General features: G+C 45.2%; 1 protein-coding gene across 7 annotated transcripts in view; it reads left to right on the top strand.

Moving 5' to 3' along the window:
* The first annotated feature begins 172 nt into the window (after positions 1–172).
* The window catches only part of IRF2 (interferon regulatory factor 2), an 84,773-nt gene continuing 64,057 nt past the window's right edge, over positions 173–20,888 (top strand). Inside the window, exon 1 of one of the 7 annotated variants that reach the window (XM_061177188.1) lies at positions 173–323. Coding sequence is in view for 1 of the 7 variants with exons in the window: in XM_061177187.1 (XP_061033170.1) it covers positions 16,581–16,757 (177 nt within the window). In the remaining 6 variants the exon portion in view is untranslated. Of the gene's footprint in view, positions 324–684; positions 710–11,297; positions 11,323–11,370; positions 11,460–16,464; positions 16,780–20,888 lie in introns of those variants that run through there. The other 6 variants (XM_061177191.1, XM_061177192.1, XM_061177189.1 and 3 more) reach the window with 6 other exon arrangements.

Raw genomic sequence — 20,888 nt, 5'->3', positions numbered from 1 at the left:
CCAGTTGCACAAGCTTGAAACAAACACTGGGGAGGAAGGGCGGAGGGAGGAGGGCGGAGGGGGGAGCGAGCGAGGGACGGAGGGAGGGAGGGAGCGAGGCACCAGCAGGGCGGGGGGTGGGGGGATTTCCAGCCTCAGCGCTTCGCAGTTTCCTCTCCTTGTTTTGCTTTCGATCTGGACTGTTCTCAGGCAAGCCGGGGAGTAACTTTTAGTTTTGTTCCTGCGATTATTCAACTGACGGGCTTTCATTTCCATTTCACACATCCTAGCAACACTTAAGCCTTGCGGAATTGTATTGATAGCGTGAAAAAGCACACTGAGAGGTAACATTTTTCAAATAATAGTTGTGACTGTGCGTGTGTGTTTTTCTCGAGGGCATGTTTATGAGGACTGGAGGGGATATGTGTGTGCGCGCGTCCTGATGGTTTGACACGATGTTTTGCAGACGGAAAATGCTGAGGTTCATAAATATTAATACTGATTTTTGGAGGAACAGTCGGCGCTGTTATGGATCATCTGATTTTAGGGGAAGCAGGTTCTGCTGCTGTTGCTGCTGCCACTGGGGCTGCTGAGGCTGCGAGGAGGAGGAGGAGGAGGAGGAGGAGGAGGAGGAGGAGGTTGGTGGAGGTTTAATTTCACTTTTGGATTTGCAGATGCGGAGAGGTGGCTCCATGGACACAGACCTGCTCTGTGTGATTCTGCGCCCCAGGTGGTTGGGGGGGGTGCAGGTCCGCTGGAGTCGGGCCTCCTTTTAAAACAAAATTCTCGCGTGCATGTGTGTGCGTGTGTATGTTTACGGAGGCCGTCGCCACCAGGTCCGAAGGAGGGGAGCGGGTCCTTCTCCTTGCCCGGCGGCGGTGCCTCTCTCCAGGCAGCCTCTGGCGTAAATAGGCAGGAACCCACAGTCCACCCTCAGCCTGCGCCCCGCGCCCGGGCCGGGAGAGGCGCCTCCCGCCGCGGCCAAAGGAAACTTGATGGGGCGCCCGGCGGCGGTCCCGGGGCTCGCCCGCCCGCCGGGCTCGGGGAAGAGTCGCGGGCGTCGGGTGCCAGCGGCCGGGGCCGGCGGGCGGGCTCGGAGCGGGGCTGCGCGCGGGGCCTGGCCGGCGCGCCCGGCTTCCTGGGGGCTGGGCCGCTGCCGCCACCGCCCGGGAGGGACGCCGCGTCCTCCTTCCCGCCGGCCAGCGCCCGGCCTGGCCCTGGGGCTTTGTCACTGCACTTGTCCCGGCGCGCGGGGGGCTCGGGCGGCGCGTCCCGGGAGGGCGCCGCGCCCAGGGGTCAGCGGCCCGGCCGCGGCCTAGCGCCGGGCGCCTCCGGGTCCCCGCGGGCGCCCCCGGGCCGTACTCGCGCGCTGGGCCTGACCCGCCTTGGCTACGGAGCGGGCGAGGTGGGGGCGGGGAGCCTCCGGGGACCGAGCGGCGCCCTGCTGGCAGGCCCGGGGCCGGCGTCCCCTGAGGGTCCCGGGGCGGCGGGGTGGGGACGGGAGTGCCCGCCCCGCGCCCTCCGACCCCGCTCGGGGCGCCGAGTGGCATTCGCCCGCCGGCCGAACGTGGTTGGTGCAAAGCCGCGGCAGCCACTTCCTTTCCGCCTCGCGGGCCGGGCTCGCCCACCGAGCGATGCCAGCCGTGGCCGATCGTGGCGCCCGCCCGCTCGGGATGCTACGGCCTGGAAGCCGGCCCCGAGAGGGCTCGGGCAGCCTTTCCAAGTTCAGAGGGTTTCAGGATGCAGCTCATCCCCCTCCCGGGACGCGCCGGCATCTCTGGGCCCCAGGTGTGGCTGCGTGGGCCGCCCTCACCCCCTTACCCCTTTAGAGGGGGAGAAGCGGGAAGGAGGCTGGCAGCCCGAGCCGGGCGCAGAAACAGCCTTCCGGGCACCAGGCGAGGCGCTGAGGTCAGTCGGTGTAGGCAGGACCGCTGGTCATCGCTGTGAATGTGACCCCTGGCACTAGCAGTCGAGGTTGCCACATGCGAGCGGCGTGGCTTTCAGTCGTTTTTGCCCCCAGAGTATAGTGTTTGGAACTTGGGGACATTTTACCTGCTCCCTCCCTCTTCAGCCTCCTGCCTGCAGTGTGGGCAACGGGTAGTGCGCCTTGTCCTTGGTTAAGAAAACGCAGAAGCTTCCTACTTGAGGAAAAGTGCTGGCATTTGCCTTCTGCCACCGGCCTCCCAGTTGCTGTGACTCGGTCTGCTTTTGATGAATGGCGAGGGAGGGTGGAGGATAGTTACATTTCCTGTTGTGGATTTTCAGGAATCACCAAGGTTGCTGTCAAGCCTGCATTCATTTATTAGTTTCAGACCGACTGCAGATAACATTGGGATTTAGCAGCCTGCGCTTTTTGGTGCTTAGGGGCAGGTGCAGACAGGGGCCTGGTGACAGACTGAATGGGAAAGGTGGATGGTCTTGATGTTAGGCAGATGCACGCTCCTTGCCACGACCTGGAGGGGGACGCCTGTTTAACTTCATGCACACAGATTCAGGATTTTCTAGTTTTCTCACCCGCCCCCCCCCATCATTCCTTCCTTGGAGAGGGAAAGGGTGAAATCCTGGAAAAACTTGTGTTTTCTAAGGAAAGTTAAGCAGATGGAATATTTAGGACTTAACCTGGTAATTTTAAGGGGTAACCTTGAAAAATCTATTGATTGATGGGGCAGAGTCCAGAATTTCACTGTAATTAGTGAATGATTATAATTTATAACTTAGCCTGTTGTGTAAGAAGTTAGATTTTGGCCTCTTAGATCCGGGTTCTTGTCTGTTATGATTCGTAACTGATTCTTAATATTAAACATTTACATACTTTATTCTCAATGAGTCGGGTTTTTTTTTTCTTTTGACCTTCAAAAGTTAGAGATAACTCTGCATATTTCAGACTTACTTACCTGTAAAAATGTCATCATAATCAAAAGTAAGCGTTTGTGGTTAAATTGGAAGCCAATTATGGCAAACAAAAGTCCTGACAGCTCAGTGAACCATGACTGAACTTTTCTCTTCCTCTACTTTCCCGCTTTATTAGGCAAATATTCAGTATACCAAAGCTAGTTAAACATGTTTAAACCTAGTAGTGGAAAATTTGAAACTTTGGATGTTTAACATTTGGATGTTTGACATGCATCGATTTTCTCATGTTTCCAAGGACACTGTACTTTTATTCTTAGTATTATGGCGTATAAGCTTCCTTGTTTTTAGAGCATTTTTGCACAGTTTCCTTTTGACAGAGAACAGACCACTGAACTCTAAATGGGGTATCTGGGACATGGTTCTATTATGTTCTTTATACCAAAAAAGGCTTAAAGCAGATAAGGGAGTTTATTCATTTAATAACTATTCCTAGAACATTCACTATGCCCCAGACACAGTGCTACGTTCTGTGGGTTCAGCTGGGAACAGGAAGACAGTTTCTTTACCCTCTGGGGAGATTGCATCCTAGTTGGTGAGCTGACAATACCCAGCTAAAAAATAAAGACAGTAATTACCTTTAGGGGTGAGTGCTACGGAAGGTGATAATACTTAACTGTATATCTGATAGGGTTGCTTTTGGGAACAAATGAGATACTGTTATGAAAGAAGGTTGCGTAAGTTATAGCAATCTACAAATGTGTAAGGCATTCACTTTCAGAATTTTATCAGGTTATTCTTAACTTGAAAAGCCAGGGAATCATGACTGTGGATTAAGCACTGACTTTCTCTTATAGAATTTTCAGCAAGGAGGGATTTTACTTGTTCTGAGAGAAAATAATAATGGTAAGAAATTAAACACAGCATAATTATTTTATGTAAAGCATTAAAGTATTTAACAGTGACATATGATACTGTCAGTGAGTTTTTTTTTCTGTCAGAAGAGAAGTTAGATGGTGTCCTTGGAGACCAAATGATATGGAAATAAAAATGATTGGACCAATGTATTTTCCCTCTTCATATCAAGAAAAAACCTTCCCAAGCTCACTTTGCTGTAGTCTGAATTTTCTTCATCATTGCTGAAGACTCTTCAATTCATTATGTTATTAATTGTATGCCCTTAACTGATTTTAGTTTTTGCTGTAACATCTTTAAAGGGACTCAGTGAACTTGCATTTATTGAATGCTTACTATGTACCTAACACTATATATGTGAAAATGATATGTGACAGAATATGTGAAAATAAATAGATAGTATATATTTACAATAGATATAAAATACATAAAGTGGTATATAAAAATAACATAAATTGCTGTGAAATAGTTATTGTTAACAATAAAATCAGTTCTTCTTTTGGTCTGTATGGGACACAGTGTTCCTTCTCACACAGGGGTAGGAAGTTAGGGCTTTCTGTCCCTGTTGGCCCCATTCGTGCCCTACTTTTGGCCTGAGTCTGATCAGTATTTGGTTGTAATGTCTGCCCAAGGCAGGGTCAAGCAGTGGCCCTCACGGTGGAGGGGTGCTGGTGGGCTTGGGGGTGACGAGATTTGATTAAATGTTGATTTTTTTTCAGCAAAGAATGGTAAGTTATCTATAGGGTCCAGATTTAAACCTGAAGTCAGTATTTTGTATAAAATACCAAGGGAAATACACAGGCAGGAGGTCACGTCCACAGGCACCTGAGGCTGGGCTCTGACCCGTCCAGAGGACCCACAGTCACCAGCGTTTTGCCTTGAGAGAGCCTTTTAAAATGATTTCCCCTCTCCCCAGCTCCATCTTTTGACAAATGGTCTCTGAAACAGATTGTGTGTAGTTAGGAAGACTTCATATGCCCATTTTTATTACTCAGAAACACGTTAGACTTGCAGTCAGAACTCCCGGTTGACTTGAGAGAACCAGCATCAGCAAATCTAGTTGATCTAATTCCAGCCCCAAATAGAGAAACTCGATGTTGTAGGCAGCCTGGACAGCCGTTTCTTAGATAAGCTGTTAGACCTATCGGGCCTTCTGAGGTCCTAAAACTAGTTACCACCTTCCCACTCCCATCAGTAACTTTGAGTTCTACTGGGGATCCAGGGACCCCATGATATGAACCATTGCAGTAACTCAGGAGATTATTTTGTTCAATGAACACAAACACTGAGTCCTTATTTCATTTATTTATTAAATATTTGTTGACAGAGAAATATGTACAAGGCTCTGGGTAGTGGAAGGTGCATGAACTCAAGAGTCCAGAGGCCCAGAGTTGACTCAGCTCTTTCATTAACTCTCCAATCCCTTCTCCTTTCTGGACCTTAGTTTTCACATCTATAAAATGGGGCTGCATGGTTCTGTCATCTTCAAGGGACGGGACTTATGTGTGTACCAGAATCATGGAGAGGAGGGGGCTTTTAGAAACCACACAGAACCTTCAGACTTGAGACTGTCTGCAGCCCCCTCTTCTCTTTGTCTCTCCCGACCTTAGAACCCCTCCTCCCGCGCCATAGTAAGCCTCTCATGTTCACCAGTGTATCCTGGATCCCTATCACTCAGGTATGTGGGCCAGAGCAAAGGCAGAGAACCACTGAATCAAGGATCTCTTACCAGGGCCAAACCTTTTCATTGTTTCATTGAGCCCAGGCTATGCAGGAAAGCAAGCAGATGGAACTTGTTACCCACCTTTTAGGCAGTGCTTTGAATAGGGAATCTGTGGTCCCTCCCTGTTGGCTCTGCCCGAGTTGACCTTGCTTGTCATACAAAAATGGGATTCATGGTACAGTTGTGATACTTTGAATTTTCCATTCTGAACAAGCAAGAAGGACTTTGTTTCACGAGTATGTCTCTCTCTAGGAAGGCCACAGAGTCATGGGTTTGTTTTCTGTTTGTTTCTGTTTTGGCTTATAGTCCCCTTTATCAATTTAGTATTCAGCTTCGATAAGCAAGAAAGAACAAGAGGCAAGCAAAAAATGTCTCCATATGTCCCGTGCCCTGTGTGCATGCCTTGTAGCCCCATGTTTATGAGAAACAGCAGGCTGTGCTGTTCTTTCTGGTGATGGATTCTAAGCATTTTTATATCAAGGGCAAGACCAATTTAGTTCAACAAAATATCTTACTTTAGGGTTTTGTGTGATAAAAGCCTATCCAGTTTCTTTTTTTTTCATGTCTTTATTGGAGTATAATTGCTTTAAAATGTTGTGTTAGTTTCTGCTGTACAACAAAGTGAATCAGCTATATGTATACATATACCCCCTATCCCCTCCCTCTTGAGACTCCCTCCCACCCTCCCTATCCCATCCCTCTAGGTTGTCAGAAAGCACCGAGCTGATCTCCCTGTGCTTTGCAGCAGCTTCCCACTAGCCATCCATTTTGCATTTGGTAGTATATATATGTCCATGCCACTCTCTCACTTCGTCCCAGCTTCCCCTTCCTCTCCTGTGTCCTCAAGTCCGTTCTCTACGTCTGCGTCTTTATTCCTGCCCTGCCACTAGGTTAATCGGTACCGTTTTTTTAGATTCCATATATATGCGTTTGCATATGATATTTGTTTTTCTCTTTCTGACTTACTTCACTCTGTATGACAGACTCTAGATCCATCCACCTCACTACAAATAACTCAATTTCGTTTCTCTTTATGGCTGAGTAATATTCCATTGTATATATGTGCCACATCTTCTTTATCCATTCATCTGTCAGTGGGCACTTAGGTTGCTTCCATGTCCTGGCTATTGTAAATAGAGCTGCAGTGAACATTGGGGTGCATGTGTCTTTTTGAATTACGGTTTTCTCAGGGTATATGCCCAGTAGTGGGATTGCTGGGTCGTATGGTAGTTCTATTTTTAGTTTTTTAAGGAACCTCCATACTGTTCTCCATAGTGGCTGTATCAGTTGCAAGAGGGTTCCCTTTTCTCCACACCCTCTCCAGCATTTATTGTTTCTAGATTTTTTGATCATGGCCATTCTGACTGGTGTGAGGTGATAGCTCATTGTAGTTTTGATTTGCATTTCTCCAATGATTAGTGATGTTGAGCATCCTTTCATGTGTTTGTTGGCAATCTGTATGTCTTCTTTGGAGAAATGTTTATTTAGGTCTTCCGCCCATTTGATTAAACATTTTTGAGAGTTAACTACTTGCTCTGTCATTTTCATAAGTAATTTCTTTTCCAGCGTCCTTAGCAATCTGTTGCTATCTGTGTAAGAGCATTTGATACTCACACACCTAATGTGATCAAAGGAAAGATGAGCTTCCTATTTAATTTGTTCTTTTTGAGCTTATGGATGTCAAGTTTTTGTAGGAGCCAAAGAAATACCTTCTAGATAAAAGACACTGTCCTGGCCCCGTAAGCTTAAAATCCAACTGATTTTCCCATCTCATGAGGTTGACATTTTTAGTGAGAAGAAAGTGCATACAAATAGCTTTGTTTCAAGTAATATCTAACGTGTTATTTTTGAAGAGAGCTTTTCCTGTTCTCCTTACCCAACAATTATTGAAGATGATGGGAAAAGTTACAGTGGTGGACCAGAGTGTCCTGGCACGTGGTTAGGATGTTAGTGGGTGTGTGGGGTGGTGGAATATGAGTGGGGAGGGTGTTGGAAGGTGACAGTTGGGAGAATGAGGTGATGAAAAAAGAGACTAAGGTGGAGAGTAGAATAATGCCTCCTGAATTCTTGAGTGGGAGACACGAGGGAGTCAGGCAGGTAGACCCTGTGTCTGCCACAAATGTCATTGAAGGCGTCTTGAGGTAGAGGGGACAGACTGGTAGTTAATTGATAGTGACTGCAGGACAAGTTGAAATGAAATGCCGGAGGACCCTCCATTTCTGACTTTGAAGTTTGGCCCTTTTATCTGGGGGGGCAAATTGCTAGGCATTGGCCAACTTTAGACAAGTAAACAGGAGGCTGTGAGTGGTCACCACTTGGGCGTGGTTGAAGCCACGTTAGAGGCAGTGTTGGAGCCGGAGAGGATGGAGGAATTGGTGCCCTGACCTGAGGCCTCAGACTCAGTCTAAATTGCCTTTGGAGGCATCCGTGGTGTCATAGCTCTTAGGCTGTCCTCCCTCCCCCATGCTGGTCTTCCTTGCTGCTGTTTTATTTTTACCAGGCTGCAGGAGGTAAACAGGGAGTCAGGAAAATAGAATCGGCCGATACTGTGTTTCCCTAAAGGATAGAAGGCACAGGTTAAGACTGAACCATGGATGGCATCGCTGGTACTTGCAGGCCACTGGTTTTGAAACTAAGCACTTCATACTGTAGTTGGGGCATTGTACTTTGAAATAAACTTTCTGGAATTCAGTTTGGCAGTGTTACACTGAATGTCTTAAAATGTTGAACTCTCTGCTCCCGTAATTCCACTTCTAGGAACCTACATATGTGAGCTAACGAGAGGTGGAGCGAAGATTTATGTACAAGGATGTTTATTGTTAGCTTCTGTAATAGTGAAAACTCGGAAACACCCTAAACACCCAAGAGTAGGAGCACGTTTAAATGAGTTACGGCGCAGTCCACACGCTGAGTGTAGATAGCCGATGAAATTCCTGTTTTTGTACTTAATGGTGGGAAGGTGTTTGTGGAATATGCTGAGTGGAAAGAAGAGGATATTCAATTGTGACCCTAATTTTATTTTTAAAACGTGTGTGTGTATCTGTATACACATCATTAAGAAAAAACTGGGAGGAAGCATTTCGATGGTGTGATTATGGATGTTTGGCTCTTTTTTTCCCCTTGAAACACTTGTATTTTCCAAATTTAATACAACAGCACGGTTACTTTTATAACCAGAAAAATATTCTCAAGACAGCTCTGCAGTGTTCCCTCTGACCTCACGCCTGGTAAACGTAGGCGGAGGACAAGTAAGTTGGATGTTGCTCGGGGATGGTGCGCATGAACTTGGCCCTTCCTGGGTCCCTTGTGCCTTGATGTGCAGAGCTAGGCTCTAGAATCAGGGCTTTCCCAGCCAGTGCGGAGAGATGCCCTTGTCCCCATTCATCTCTTACTACTTGAAGACACTGAGGTTGATGGCTCCGTGGTGAGGTTGGGACACACTGTTTTCTCAAGAACTGTGGAGGGTCTGAGATGTTACCCCACTTCACAGATATGTCTTCTATGTATGTGAATACTGCAGAAGCCCCAGACATGGGGGTCGGAGGAAAGAGTTCTTTACTGAGCTTTACAACCAGGTCAGCGGCCAGAGAGATGTTGCAGTGTTGGTCCCCCATACCTAGTCCCTGAAGTGATAAGTGATGCCATGAAAGCTGATGGAACGTGGGTGTGGTACGGTCAGAGCAACCATCCCCCTCCTCTGCCAAAGGAGGGGGCACGGGGAGCGGCGGGAATGGGGGGGGAGGGAGAGAGAGAGAGAGAGAGAGAGAGCGCACGAGCAAGAAAGCGCCTTTGCTCCTTTGAGTCAGGGTGGAAAGGATCCAGGGTTTTCATCCTAACCTTTCGGAAGGTCTGGGCTTCATCCCTTTTTGAAATGTACATGCTTAGAGACATAGGTCTTCCTGGGACCCTGCAAACTTAATCCAGGGACCTAGTCGAGGCTGTAACCATTTGGCCCTCTTGAGGAGGTAAGAGAAGTTTGATTATCCTTCTGGATCAGAGCAATTAATTTAGACAAATGGCTACAGATCCAATTCTCATGGTAGGTGAAGAGTAAAATGTTTCCAGGGGAAGTGAACGCAAACATTCACTATCTTTTATTCACTGTCTTTATGTTGTGTTCATTCCTGTGTCTCAGGTGGCTCAACTGTTTTACAGGAGCACTGAGGAATCCAGGGAAGTTTTATTTTCCCCACACAGCAACCTTTACAAGTCCCCACGGGAGAATGACTTCGTGTGACTCAGTCAGAGGGTGACTTCTGAGTTTCCATAACTGAAGAAGCTTACAAATCCTGGATTTGTGTCTGGAAAAAAATTTAGAATAGTTTTGATCCCTTGATAGATATGGGAGACGTTTTTTGCATTTATTATGAAACTAGGGTTGGGCGTAACCGTAAGGAGTTCAGAGGCAGAATGCCAAAGCACAGCCGAGAAAAATGAGTATTGATTAGGACAATACTGTCCAATACAAATAGAACGTGAGCCACAGGTATCATTTTTAATTTTCTAGTAGCCACGTTAGAAAAGTAAAAAGAAGTAGGTGAAGTTAATTTTAATACTATTTTATTTAGCCCAATGTGTCCAAAATATTATCATTTCAACATAAAACGGATGTAAAAGTATTAATGAGATTATTTACGTTTTTTTTTTCATACTGAATCTGCAAAATCCAATGTATCTTTTACACCTTCAACACATCTTAATTCAGTCTGGTCACGTTTCAAGTGTGCAGTAGTCATGTGGCTGGTGGCTACCATATTGGATGGTGCAGGGTTAGGAAATGAAGCAAGCTGTGAAGAGAAATACAGGGAAACGTTGTAATACAAGGCTAAACCTAAAAAAACCAGAGGAAAGCAGAGTTAGGTAGTTTGGTTATAACTGCATCTCACTGTGCCTCCCTCCACAAACCTTACCCGATCTCATCAGCTTAAAATAATAAGATGCTCTGAATCTCTTCAGAAGCAGCACACTGTGTGTGCCATTCCTTTGGCGATTAGTCACAAACATCTTGAATCTTTTCCACGCTTTGAACTGTTGTGAAAAAGGTCGATTCCTTGGATTTTCCCGTTTGCAACACCTCCATGGGCAGGTTATCTGAGAGCTGGGATTGTGTCGTATTTCCTTGCATTCTCCACTAGTGCTTGATACACAGTAAGCACTAGATAAATATTTGTTGATTTGATTTTCAGGCCTAAAGCAAAGGTTAGCTTCAAAGGCTGAATTCCAGCTTGGGACCTATGGCCTAGATCTCCTTTGTGTTAGAAACCTAATGGTATATGTATTGAGCACATAAACATTGGGGTTTGTCACTTTGCAATAGGATTTGTCACTTTGTATTAGGCGTTCAACATCCAGAAGGTGAAAAAATTGTTCGGTTTTCTCCTTTTTACCGAGGCCTTAACAAAAGTCTTATCAGTCTATTCCTTTGACATTTATGTCCCAATGCTGACAGTAATACCTTCCTGTACATGTAAATAAGCTGTATTTGCTGATAAACCGGAGGTATACATTTGGGAGCTGCTACTTTCTTGGTGGGTTAATTATTAACAATAACTTTGTTATTAACAAACACTCAGCCTATAACTTATGTGCAGGGAAGTTCTTTTGAAATCAAGCACCGGTATCTTACAGTTGCCTTCATTTGTTCTCTTTGACTGTAATTGTTGGGTAGAAGCAACAGAGTTATCCACAGAGCCCAGGCAATTTATTTTCACTGAAGCCTACCTAAGAACTGCTTAGGTAGCTTTTCTCTATGAGATTAAATACGACCTTCACTGAATCATGTTAGCAGGGCCAGCAGCTAGAAAAATAAAGACTAAACCAAACCTTCAGCAAAGAAATTCCCAGCTGCTCAGCAGGTCAGAGCTTTCGTGATTGCTTTCTTCCAATGAAAACACTGTAGATTAGTTTTAAGTGAATTCTAGTAGGTTTGGGGATTTGCAACTGACAGACGAACAGGAAAGTGTAATCTCACTTTAAAATCGTAATCCTGAAGGTAAATCTTTATTGACTCTTTGTGGGGATGTTGGGATTTTGTTTGTATGGGAAAACTTAACTCATGTGCACTGTTGAGCTGACCTGGAAAGTTAAGGTCCTCAGGGATGAGGGACAGAGAAGTGAGACAAGAAGCTGGTGCCCCCAGAGGATGCCCTGGGCACGTGGGGTGCTCTAGGTGGCTCCGAGGACCGACCCAGATGGTCCCCTTTCTTCTATCCGTTACAAAAGCAAAGTCCAAAGGCCCCAGGAGGGAATGTGGATGAACTGCTATTTCCACTTTTGGGTGTGGCTCTGCTGGTGATTCAGGAAGTCGGGGTGAGTTTAAAATATTATAGGAGAGGATTTATTTATTTGCCTCTCTTACAGGTGCTTTGAATGCATCAAGATTTTTTTTTTTTTTTTTGCTTTTTGCTTTTTGCTTTTTTTTTTTCAAAGTCAGGGTGCAATTTGGGCTGCAGTCTGGGCCCTGAAAGGAAACAGTGGACAACTCTAATCATTCGTCCAGTCGTCGCTTACTTAACAGGTGTGTACTCAGCTCCATGTGGAGGGAGTAGGTCTAAAAAGGTAGCTAAGTCCTCAGCTTGGAATTGAGTGAGCTCGGTAGATGACCTGCGCTCCCTGCAGCGAGGAGCCTTCGTCTGGGCGGCTGAGACCTCAGTTCCAGCAGTGATTTTTGGTGTCTGAGCATCCCTTTTAGAGGTCTTCTTCCACCCATCAGTGGGCCACACGGGGTTGTCTCAGATTGTAGGGGAGGTGACAGTGCTAACATGGCACGTGTTTGGGCCAACTGTGTACATTTTATTTTCTAAAGGACAGAGTCTTCGTAAATCATGTAATAGGCATAAAACAGCATCTTGTTTTGTTGTTCTGGCTGTTTCTCTACCGTTTTCCCCCCCCTCTCAGTTTGGCATGTCGAATTCAGCTGGCTGGCTGTAGTCTGGTGTCTTTTGTCACGAAGTGGCTGAGTCTCGATAGTTATCTCCACTTTCTACTTCCCTTTCCCTGAGGGGAGATGGTAACTGGCAGTGCTGCTGGTAACAGACGGCTCTGAAGCCCTCCCTGGAGGTTTGTGCTGGGAGAACCTCTCTCTTCACATACCATCCAGGAGAGGCTTTTCCCTCACACGGCTTGAGATGGCATCACCACGAAGGGGAAATGGGCCCTTATTTAATTTTGAAAATCCGTCCTCTCTCTCCCTCTCTCTCTGTGTGTGTCTGGAGGGGAGGGGTCAGTAAGTTACCTTCAAGTTACCTGGAAGTAAAGAATGACTTGTCCACGGTAGGACTCAAAGAAACAGTGACAGCAAGTAGTGAATTCGTAAATGCGTGTTTGTCATTCTTTTTTTTATTATTATGGTAAAAGTTACCTAACAGAAAATTTGCTTTTATAATCACCTTTTTTTTAAAAAAATTTTATTTATTTATTTATATTTTTGGCTGTGTTGGGTCTTCGTTTCTGTGTGAGGGCTTTCTCTAGTTGCGGCGAGCGGGGGCCACTCTTCATCGCGGTGCGTGGGCCTCTCACTGTTGCGGCCTCTCGTTGCGGCGCACAGGCTCCAGACGCACAGGCTCAGTAGTTGTGGCTCACGGGCCTAGTTGCTCCGCGGCATGTGGGATCTTCCCAGACCAGGGCTCGAACACGTGTCCCCCGCATTGGCAGGCAGATTCTCAACCCCTGCGCCACCAGGGAAGCCCCTATAATCATCTTTAAGTATAAAGTCCAGTGGCAAAAAATTCATTTACAGTGTTTGCAGCTGTCACCACTATCCTTCTCTAGAACTTTTTTTCATCGTCTCAAACAGAAACTCTGTACCCATTAAGCAAGAACCCCACCTCCCTCTGCCTGGGCCAGCACCATTTTACTCTCTGTCTCTATGAACTTGACGCCTCTAGGTGCTTCATCTAAGTGGCAGCAGACAATATTTGTCCTTTTGTGTCTGGCTTATTTCACTTAGCAGAGTGTTTTCCAGGTTCATCCATGTTGGAGCATGTGTCAGAATGTCCTTCCTTTTAAAGAGTAATATTCCTACATTTTGTTTCTCCATTCATCTGTTGATGGGCACTTAGGTTGTCATTACCATTGGCTATTGTGAATCTTGCTGGTTTGAACACTGCCGTGAAAGTATCTGTTTTGAGTCCCTGCTTTCAGTTCTTTCAATCCGGTGGATCATACGGCGATTCTAGGTTTAACCTTCTGAGAAACCATTTTCCACAGCAGCTGCGCCATTTTACATTCCCATCAATAATGCACAAAGGTTTCAATTTCTCCATATCCTTGCCAAAAATTCTTTTCTTTAATTTTTTTTTTTTTTTTTTTTGATAATAGCCATCCTAATTGGTGTGTGGTGGTCTCTCATTGTGGTTTTGATTTGCATTTCCCTAATGGCTGGTGATGTTGAGCATCTTTCCATGTGCTTCTTGGCCATTTGTATATCTCTTTGGAGAAATGTTTATTCCAGTTCTTTGCGCCTTTTTTAAACATCTTTATTGGAGTATAATTGCTTTACATTGTTATGTTAGTTGATGCTGTATAACAAAGTGAATCAGCTATACATATACATATATCCCCATATCCCCTCCCTCTTGCGTCTCCCTCTCACCCTCCCTATGCCCATTTTTGAATTGGTTATTTGTTTTTTTGTTGTTGAGTTGTAGGATTGAGTCATTCTTTTTGTGGGTTCCAAAGTGACATACAAGTATGGTCTGAAAACTCAAAAGATTCTCCATCATTACTGTATGTGTAGCATGTGGCACAAAACCATTTTTCAAATTTTGAGATGTTACAGAGCTGATAAAGCACCTATTGAGGAATTAAATTATACTGAATAAAGCACATCAGAGTGGAGTGGGAAATGGGGAATCAGCTAAAAGTACTTAACCTTCTCATAGAGTACTAGAATTGGAAGTTTTCCTAGAGATTATAGTCTGCTCCTTCATTTTTACAGCTGGAGAAATCAAGCAACCTGCCCAGGGTCGTGTGGCTGGATTAAGTACTTAGTACATTTTGTTGAACTCTGTAGTAAAGAGTTAATTTTTTTCTGTTACATTTTGAATCCTAAAATTTCTGGTGAGAGGAAAAACATAGCAGTGCTTGAATATGGTAGTGAATTAATCGTAGCAGCCTCTCATATGGTACCTTCAATACTTGGGGCTCATCAAAAAGCCCTAGTATTGTGGTATTTCAGGATAAAGTGAGTAAAAGCAGCCTCCGGATAACATTTGGGGGCATGAGAATTTAAACATAATACATTCAGTAATGGTTCAATACTACTACTTGAGTGGATGAAAAAAAAATATTGCTGTAATAACAGATCTCTTAGGAAGAATGAATAAAAGCATTTGTGTATTTATTGTGAATAATCAACAGAATGAGAAGCCATTTATCTGTCCTTATACGAGCTATAGTAGACGAAAAAATGCAGTGAAATATCAACTTTACAGTAGCAAATTTATTGTTGGTTTACTTTTACGCTCTGCTCAAATTTTTCACTTCACTCAATTCTTTTGAGAAGTTGGTCTTTATTGAATAAGGTAGCCTGACAAGATAACATACAGATTATAACTAGGAGTCAGTTGTAAATAATTGGGAAGCAGATAGATAACTGCGAAAATTTGTATTCCCTTCAGGCTTGGGGCCAAAGCTTTTACTTTTTAAAATAAATTTATTTATTTTTGGCTGCGTTGGGTCTTCGTTGCTGCGCACTGGCTTTCTCTAGTTGCAGAGAGCCGGGGCTACTCTTCATTGCGGTGCGCGGGCTTCTCATTGTGGTGGCTTCTCTTGTTGCGGAGCACGGGCTCTAGGCGCTTGGGCTTCAGTAGTTGTGGCACAAGGGCTTAGTTGTTCCGTGGCATGTGGAATCTTCCTGGACCAGGGATCGAACCCGTGTCCCCTGCATTGGCAGGCGGATTCCTAACCACTGCGCCACCAGGGAAATCCCCCAAGGCTTTGAAAAAGTCTGTAAAATTAGCCTCAAGTAATATGAAAAGAAATGTGATGATGAAGTTAAGTTGAAGACTCCTTTCAGCAAACAAGTATTTTAAATACAACTCTCAGAAGAGTTAATTCCTTCAAACAGATGTTTCTGGACTGCTGGTGTGACGCCTGGTGCGTGGAGATGCAAACTTGACAATTTCATGTTCTCACAGAGCTTATCATTTACTTAGAGAGACAGGCAGGGAAATAACCATCTATAGGAACAAAAAGAATGAAATATGTGCTTAATAGAAGCACAGCAGCAAAACGCTACGGGAGGGAAGAGGAAGGAGCTCTATCTTTGACCAGGGATGAGCTTCACCATGAACTGCCACCTGCGGTAGGAGGAGGGCAGGGTCAACCGGTGGCCCATGGATGCTCAGGGCATCTTTGGTCGAAAGCGCAGTAAGAGCGAAACCATGAAGGGTTGGAGATTCCTTACACTCTTGGAGGATGGAGAGTTCTCTGGTCTGATGGGAACAGGCAGGTCAAGGGAGTGTCAGGGACCGTTCCTGGTGGCCACGAAAAGTTCCTTCAGTGCATGTGTTCCTGTGTTTTCTAGCAAGGAAAGGCTTTATTCTGAGCATAGAGCAAGCTTTTGGGAGGAAGGGTTATTGAGGATTTGGAACATCTACCTCCCTTACATTTTAGAAGATGATAACGTAATGACTCTTAGCAGTTGGATGTGGCAGAGCTGTGAGCCTGCCACACTTAAGAGGAGCTATGAGAAGGTGTAAGAATGACGCATGCATTTCACTCATAGACACATGGGCATTGCAGGAAGGACCAGACTGTGCTCTTGATAATAACCAGACCTGTCTTTGAGATGCTTTCATGCGTTTGTAAGAGGAAGTGATACACAGGTACAAAAATATTTTTTGTACCCTCTTTTGTTTGTTTTGATTTAGTTTATAAAGAGAGGGAAGTTATTATGAATAGGTTTACAATACTTATGTGCGGGGGAGATAGAGACGGCTGCCGTTAATACAGATGAGAAACCCAAGTTAGAGAACCAAGATGATGGCAAGGTGCCCCCAAACAACAGCTTCGCACAGCGGAAGTGTTTGGGACAAGGCATCCCCGTGGCTCCGAGAGTGATTAGATCTGCCTGTCATCGCAGCAGTGAGACTGGCATTTGCGGTAGGACATGCAGTGTGCTTGGCCATGTTCTCCGAGAGACACCGTGGAAGACCCTGGAAGGGCTGGCTCATGGAACCTTAGAGTCAAGCCTCAACTGCAGGGACTTAGGAAGCCTGGAGGGAGCCGGGAGTATTGGTGCACCAGGTGGGGCTTCTTCCCATCTGCATCCCCACAGCATGACCAGGTGACAGTGGCACCACCATCCGGTATGAAGGCCATAACTTGGTTGATGGCTGCATTGATGGCATTTATTGGATATATGCTGGGCTCTTCACTTAGGTTTGAAGATTTTATTCAAAGTCCCAAGATGTTTCTGTGTTGTATTTCAATATATCATGCTCTACATTTATTATCAACAACTGCCTTGTTGACCTGATTATAAATTTTGGAGTGCCGTTATGTGAGGGCTCAGCAAAATGACTTGCATCTACCCAGTACTCAAGAAATGTTGGATGAATTAAATCGTAATGATTGACCTAGTTCTGCATTTGTAATTTCCTCTCCAGACAGACTCCTTGGTAGGACCTTAGAGCTAATGGGGCTCATGTGCTGGGTTTTCTAGTGAGAAAGGAGGACCAGACAGTAGGTGGGAGGCACCTTAGCCACGTGTGCATGTGCCCTGGGGTGTACCAGGGTGTTTCCCCTCATCAGTCGGCAGGGACCCTTGTTAAGGTGTAAGGACAAATGTCTCTCTGTTAACTAGCCAGCCTTAGTGAGCCTTCCAGCTGTTTCTCTACCATATCCGCCCAGTTTTCCTGGGGCACAGCTTTTCCGTATTCCTAATGGTTCAAACCTGCTATCACGCTTCCTCCCTCTTGCCTTTGTTGTTATTCTTCCTTTTGTTTGGAATGTTTTTCCTTCCTTTCCGCCTGAGAATCCCCTGCCTTTCCAGGCCCACTTCAGACGCCCCCTCTTCTTTGAAGCCTTCCAGTGTTCTCTCTTCTGGGCTTTGACATAATATAGTAAAACTCCCCCGAAATGCCTTCCAAAAAACTCACCTATATAAAATGCAGGGTCCTTTGATTGGGAGGTTAATGAAATGACTGGGGTGAGTCTGATGCAGAGAATGAACCAAGAAACAGTTGTGTTGAAAGCTTGAGTTCAAGGATCAGGGTGAGGGGCTTCCCTGGTGGCGCAGTGGTCAAGAATCTGCCTGCCAATGCAGGGGACACGGGTTCGAGCCCTGGTCTGGGAAGATCCCACATGCCGCGGAGCAACTAGGCCCGTGAGCCACAACTACTGAGCCTGCGCGTCTGGAGCCTGTGCTCCATAACAAGAGAGGCCGCGATAGTGAGAGGCCCACGCACCGCGATGAAGAGTGGCCCCCACTTGCCGCAACTAGAGAAAGCCCTCGCACAGAAACGAAGACCCAGCACAGCCAAAAATAAATAAATAAATTAATAAAAAAAAAAAAAAAAAAAAGAATCGGGGTGTATTGTAGCATCAGCCACATCCTGGAAAGTTTTATCATCTGTGGTTTGTTTCTCTAGTATCACCTTCAGGACATGGTGCCTAGTTTTCGAGCTGGTTGTTTATGTTCCAGCCTCCATCATTACCACGTAAACTTTTTGAGGACGGAGATCATGTCCCCGTCATCTGGGTACCCACCACAGAGCTTTTCACAGGACTCAGCTCCGTAAGGTTTTTTGAATGAAATGCTAAATAAATGTAATTCAAAAGTTGTTAACATACTTAACTCGATTCACCTGGAAAATGTCATAAAAATAGTGAAATTATTCTTCTTTGGGTTGCATGCTTTTTTGTAGTCATTTTTCCCCTGCTGGTTTATTACTTGTTCTTATTGAGTTTTATCCACCACAGCATATAGTTCATGTCATCTGCCTTTTCCTCCCTGTTCCCTGCCCCCAGAGGGTTCTCCAGGAGGGATTCATCCACTTTCTTATCAGTAAATAATTACTACATATCATTATATGCAAGGAGCTGTACCTGATATTTTGGGAGTTCTGAAGATGAGTAAGATGTGATTCCTGCTCACAAGGACTTTAGCCAGAGTTATGCCTATTTTCAAGTACATGAAGCTGTGAGCTTTGGTTGAGTTTAGAAGGTGGAGGAATTGGTGGGATAAGAAGTCAGAAAGGTGGGACGGGGCTGAGTTATGGTGGCTGAGAGTCCAGACTTTATTCAGTGGGCATTGTGGAGCCACTGAAGGGTTTTGAGCCAGGTGATAAGATGTTTGGGAAGATTGATCTGGCCAACACTGTGCAGGGTGGAGATGATGCTAATATTCCAGAACATGGACCCTGGGTACCCTCCTGCTCCTTGTGAGAGACTCTGGCTGGGTCCACTCTGCTATGAGGTGAGGCACTGGCTCTACTCTTCGGAATTTCTTTGGGGAAGTCCTAGCGGAGACCAAAGCAGTCATCCCATACTTTTCCTTTTACTAGAAGCTGCCTTTTTATCTATTTCTTCCTCACAGTAGTTCTGCCAAGTTGCTATTAAGGTCTCTGTTAATAGATGAAGAAACTAAGATTCGGAGAGGTTACAGGTCGTGAGCGGTGAGGTTCCAGTCAGGTGTGCTTGACACCAAACCTGAGCTCTCTGCAAGCACTGTCTGCTTCTGCAAGGAGGGGGAAGGAAACCAGGGTGGTCCTGGGAGGGGTTGGCAGAGAGGGAGAAATGGTAACAATACAGTGGATGCCAAATCCAATTTTCAGGTACTGTTTGGAACTTGTTTAGTGGCAGTAAGTATCTTTTAAAAATATTTGAAGACATTTATGCAGCTTGTAGAGGAGAGATGTGTTCTTGATTCAGAGGTCTTATTGTATTTAGGGTGGCTAGCAATGCCAGCTCTCATTTCCAGTTGGAATTCATTGGTAATCAGGATGCCTTATTGTAGGAATAGAATCATTAGTGTATACGGTTATAGTTTGTGTGTTGGCTCTCAACCTGATTTGAACAAAAAGAGCTGATTGAATGGCTCTATAATATTATATAATAATAAGTAGTAGTACAAGTGTAATAATAAGTAGTAGAAGAAGAAGAAGAAGAGGGAGAAGAAGGAGAAGAAGAAAGGGGAAGAGGAGAAGGAGAAAAAGAAGAAGCAACAGTAGTAACCTTTACTGAGAGTTGACTGGCTGAGGGGACAACTCAGAGGAAATCCCCAGAGGAAAAGTGGCAGCAAGAAGGAAGCTGTCAGGGACCCTGTGGATGTGGAATGAGGGAGGGAGTCATTTATTCTTATCCAGGGGAAGAGATAGACATTGCCCTTCAGTGCCAACCTTTTTCAGAGCGAATTATTTTCAGGCAACTGTCTTAGGGGAAGCATCGGTTTTCAACATGATCGGCCAGTAATGGATTTGAAATCAGATGGTAGCAAATAATTTTGCCATTTTATGCAAATAGGTTTTCTTAGAAGTTTCCAGTGTGCTGGCCTTTCTAAGAATCCCTGTTATTTGACTTCCCAAACTTAAGTAATGAAAGCATTGCCATCTCCTTTTTCCTCACGTCCCCTTGTCTTTCCTGTGTTCCCTGTGGGCCAAAACATTCCCATCGTAGGTCATAGAGAATCATCCGGCAGTGGCAGGTGGTATGCAGTGACTTGGGGGATATAAACAGCTCAGAGAATTTAGGTCTTGCCCATTTCCTGCCACGTTCCTCCTTCCCAAGCTACTTTGTGTGTCTCAGTGATCCACTCTGTGGTCCATAGTTTTCTCACATGCACCATCTTATTTAACTTTTCCTGTACTTTCCCCGTGATCTTGAGGACCAAGATGTCTTTTCCGGGCTTTTGTATTGCTGGCTTAGCTGGATGGCTCCAGGGACACCCATCTATTCATGGAAGGAGGGACAGTCTGAAATGAAGTCCCCACTTAACTGCCAAAAGGAGAAGTCGTGCCTTTCAGACTTTGCTTTACTGCAAAGGCAGCGCTCAGAGGACATGCTGATTAAGGGAAAAATAGGGTCGCTTCTTTTCCCATTTTCCATATGGAAAGAAGGTTTGAACATGCAGTATGAGCCTGAGTCCATATGCTTTGAAATCTGTCCATGATTCTTGCTTTGCTGAATTGCAGAATCTGATGCCATCTAGGTACTTGGGTCTGGGGCCAAACACACCCAGTGGTCCCAGCATGATTTCAAATTTATGAAATATTTTTAAAAAATCAGTCTACCCTTTTAGGTCCTTACTGCCTTCCATGAGTTCTTCTAGAAAATATTCTTTTAAAAGGTGATGGATTTTTAAAAAATGCTCTTAGAGTTTCATAATTTAGTTGTATCTAGAAAGTTATTTATCTGTGTGACTTCACACAGCTTTCTCATCTTATTTTTTTTACAAGAAAGAATATTACATTTGTAT

This window comes from Eubalaena glacialis, chromosome 20 (assembly GCF_028564815.1).
Source record: "Eubalaena glacialis isolate mEubGla1 chromosome 20, mEubGla1.1.hap2.+ XY, whole genome shotgun sequence".
Classification (NCBI taxonomy): domain Eukaryota; kingdom Metazoa; phylum Chordata; class Mammalia; order Artiodactyla; family Balaenidae; genus Eubalaena; species Eubalaena glacialis.
This window is presented reverse-complemented; position numbering and strand designations above follow the sequence as displayed.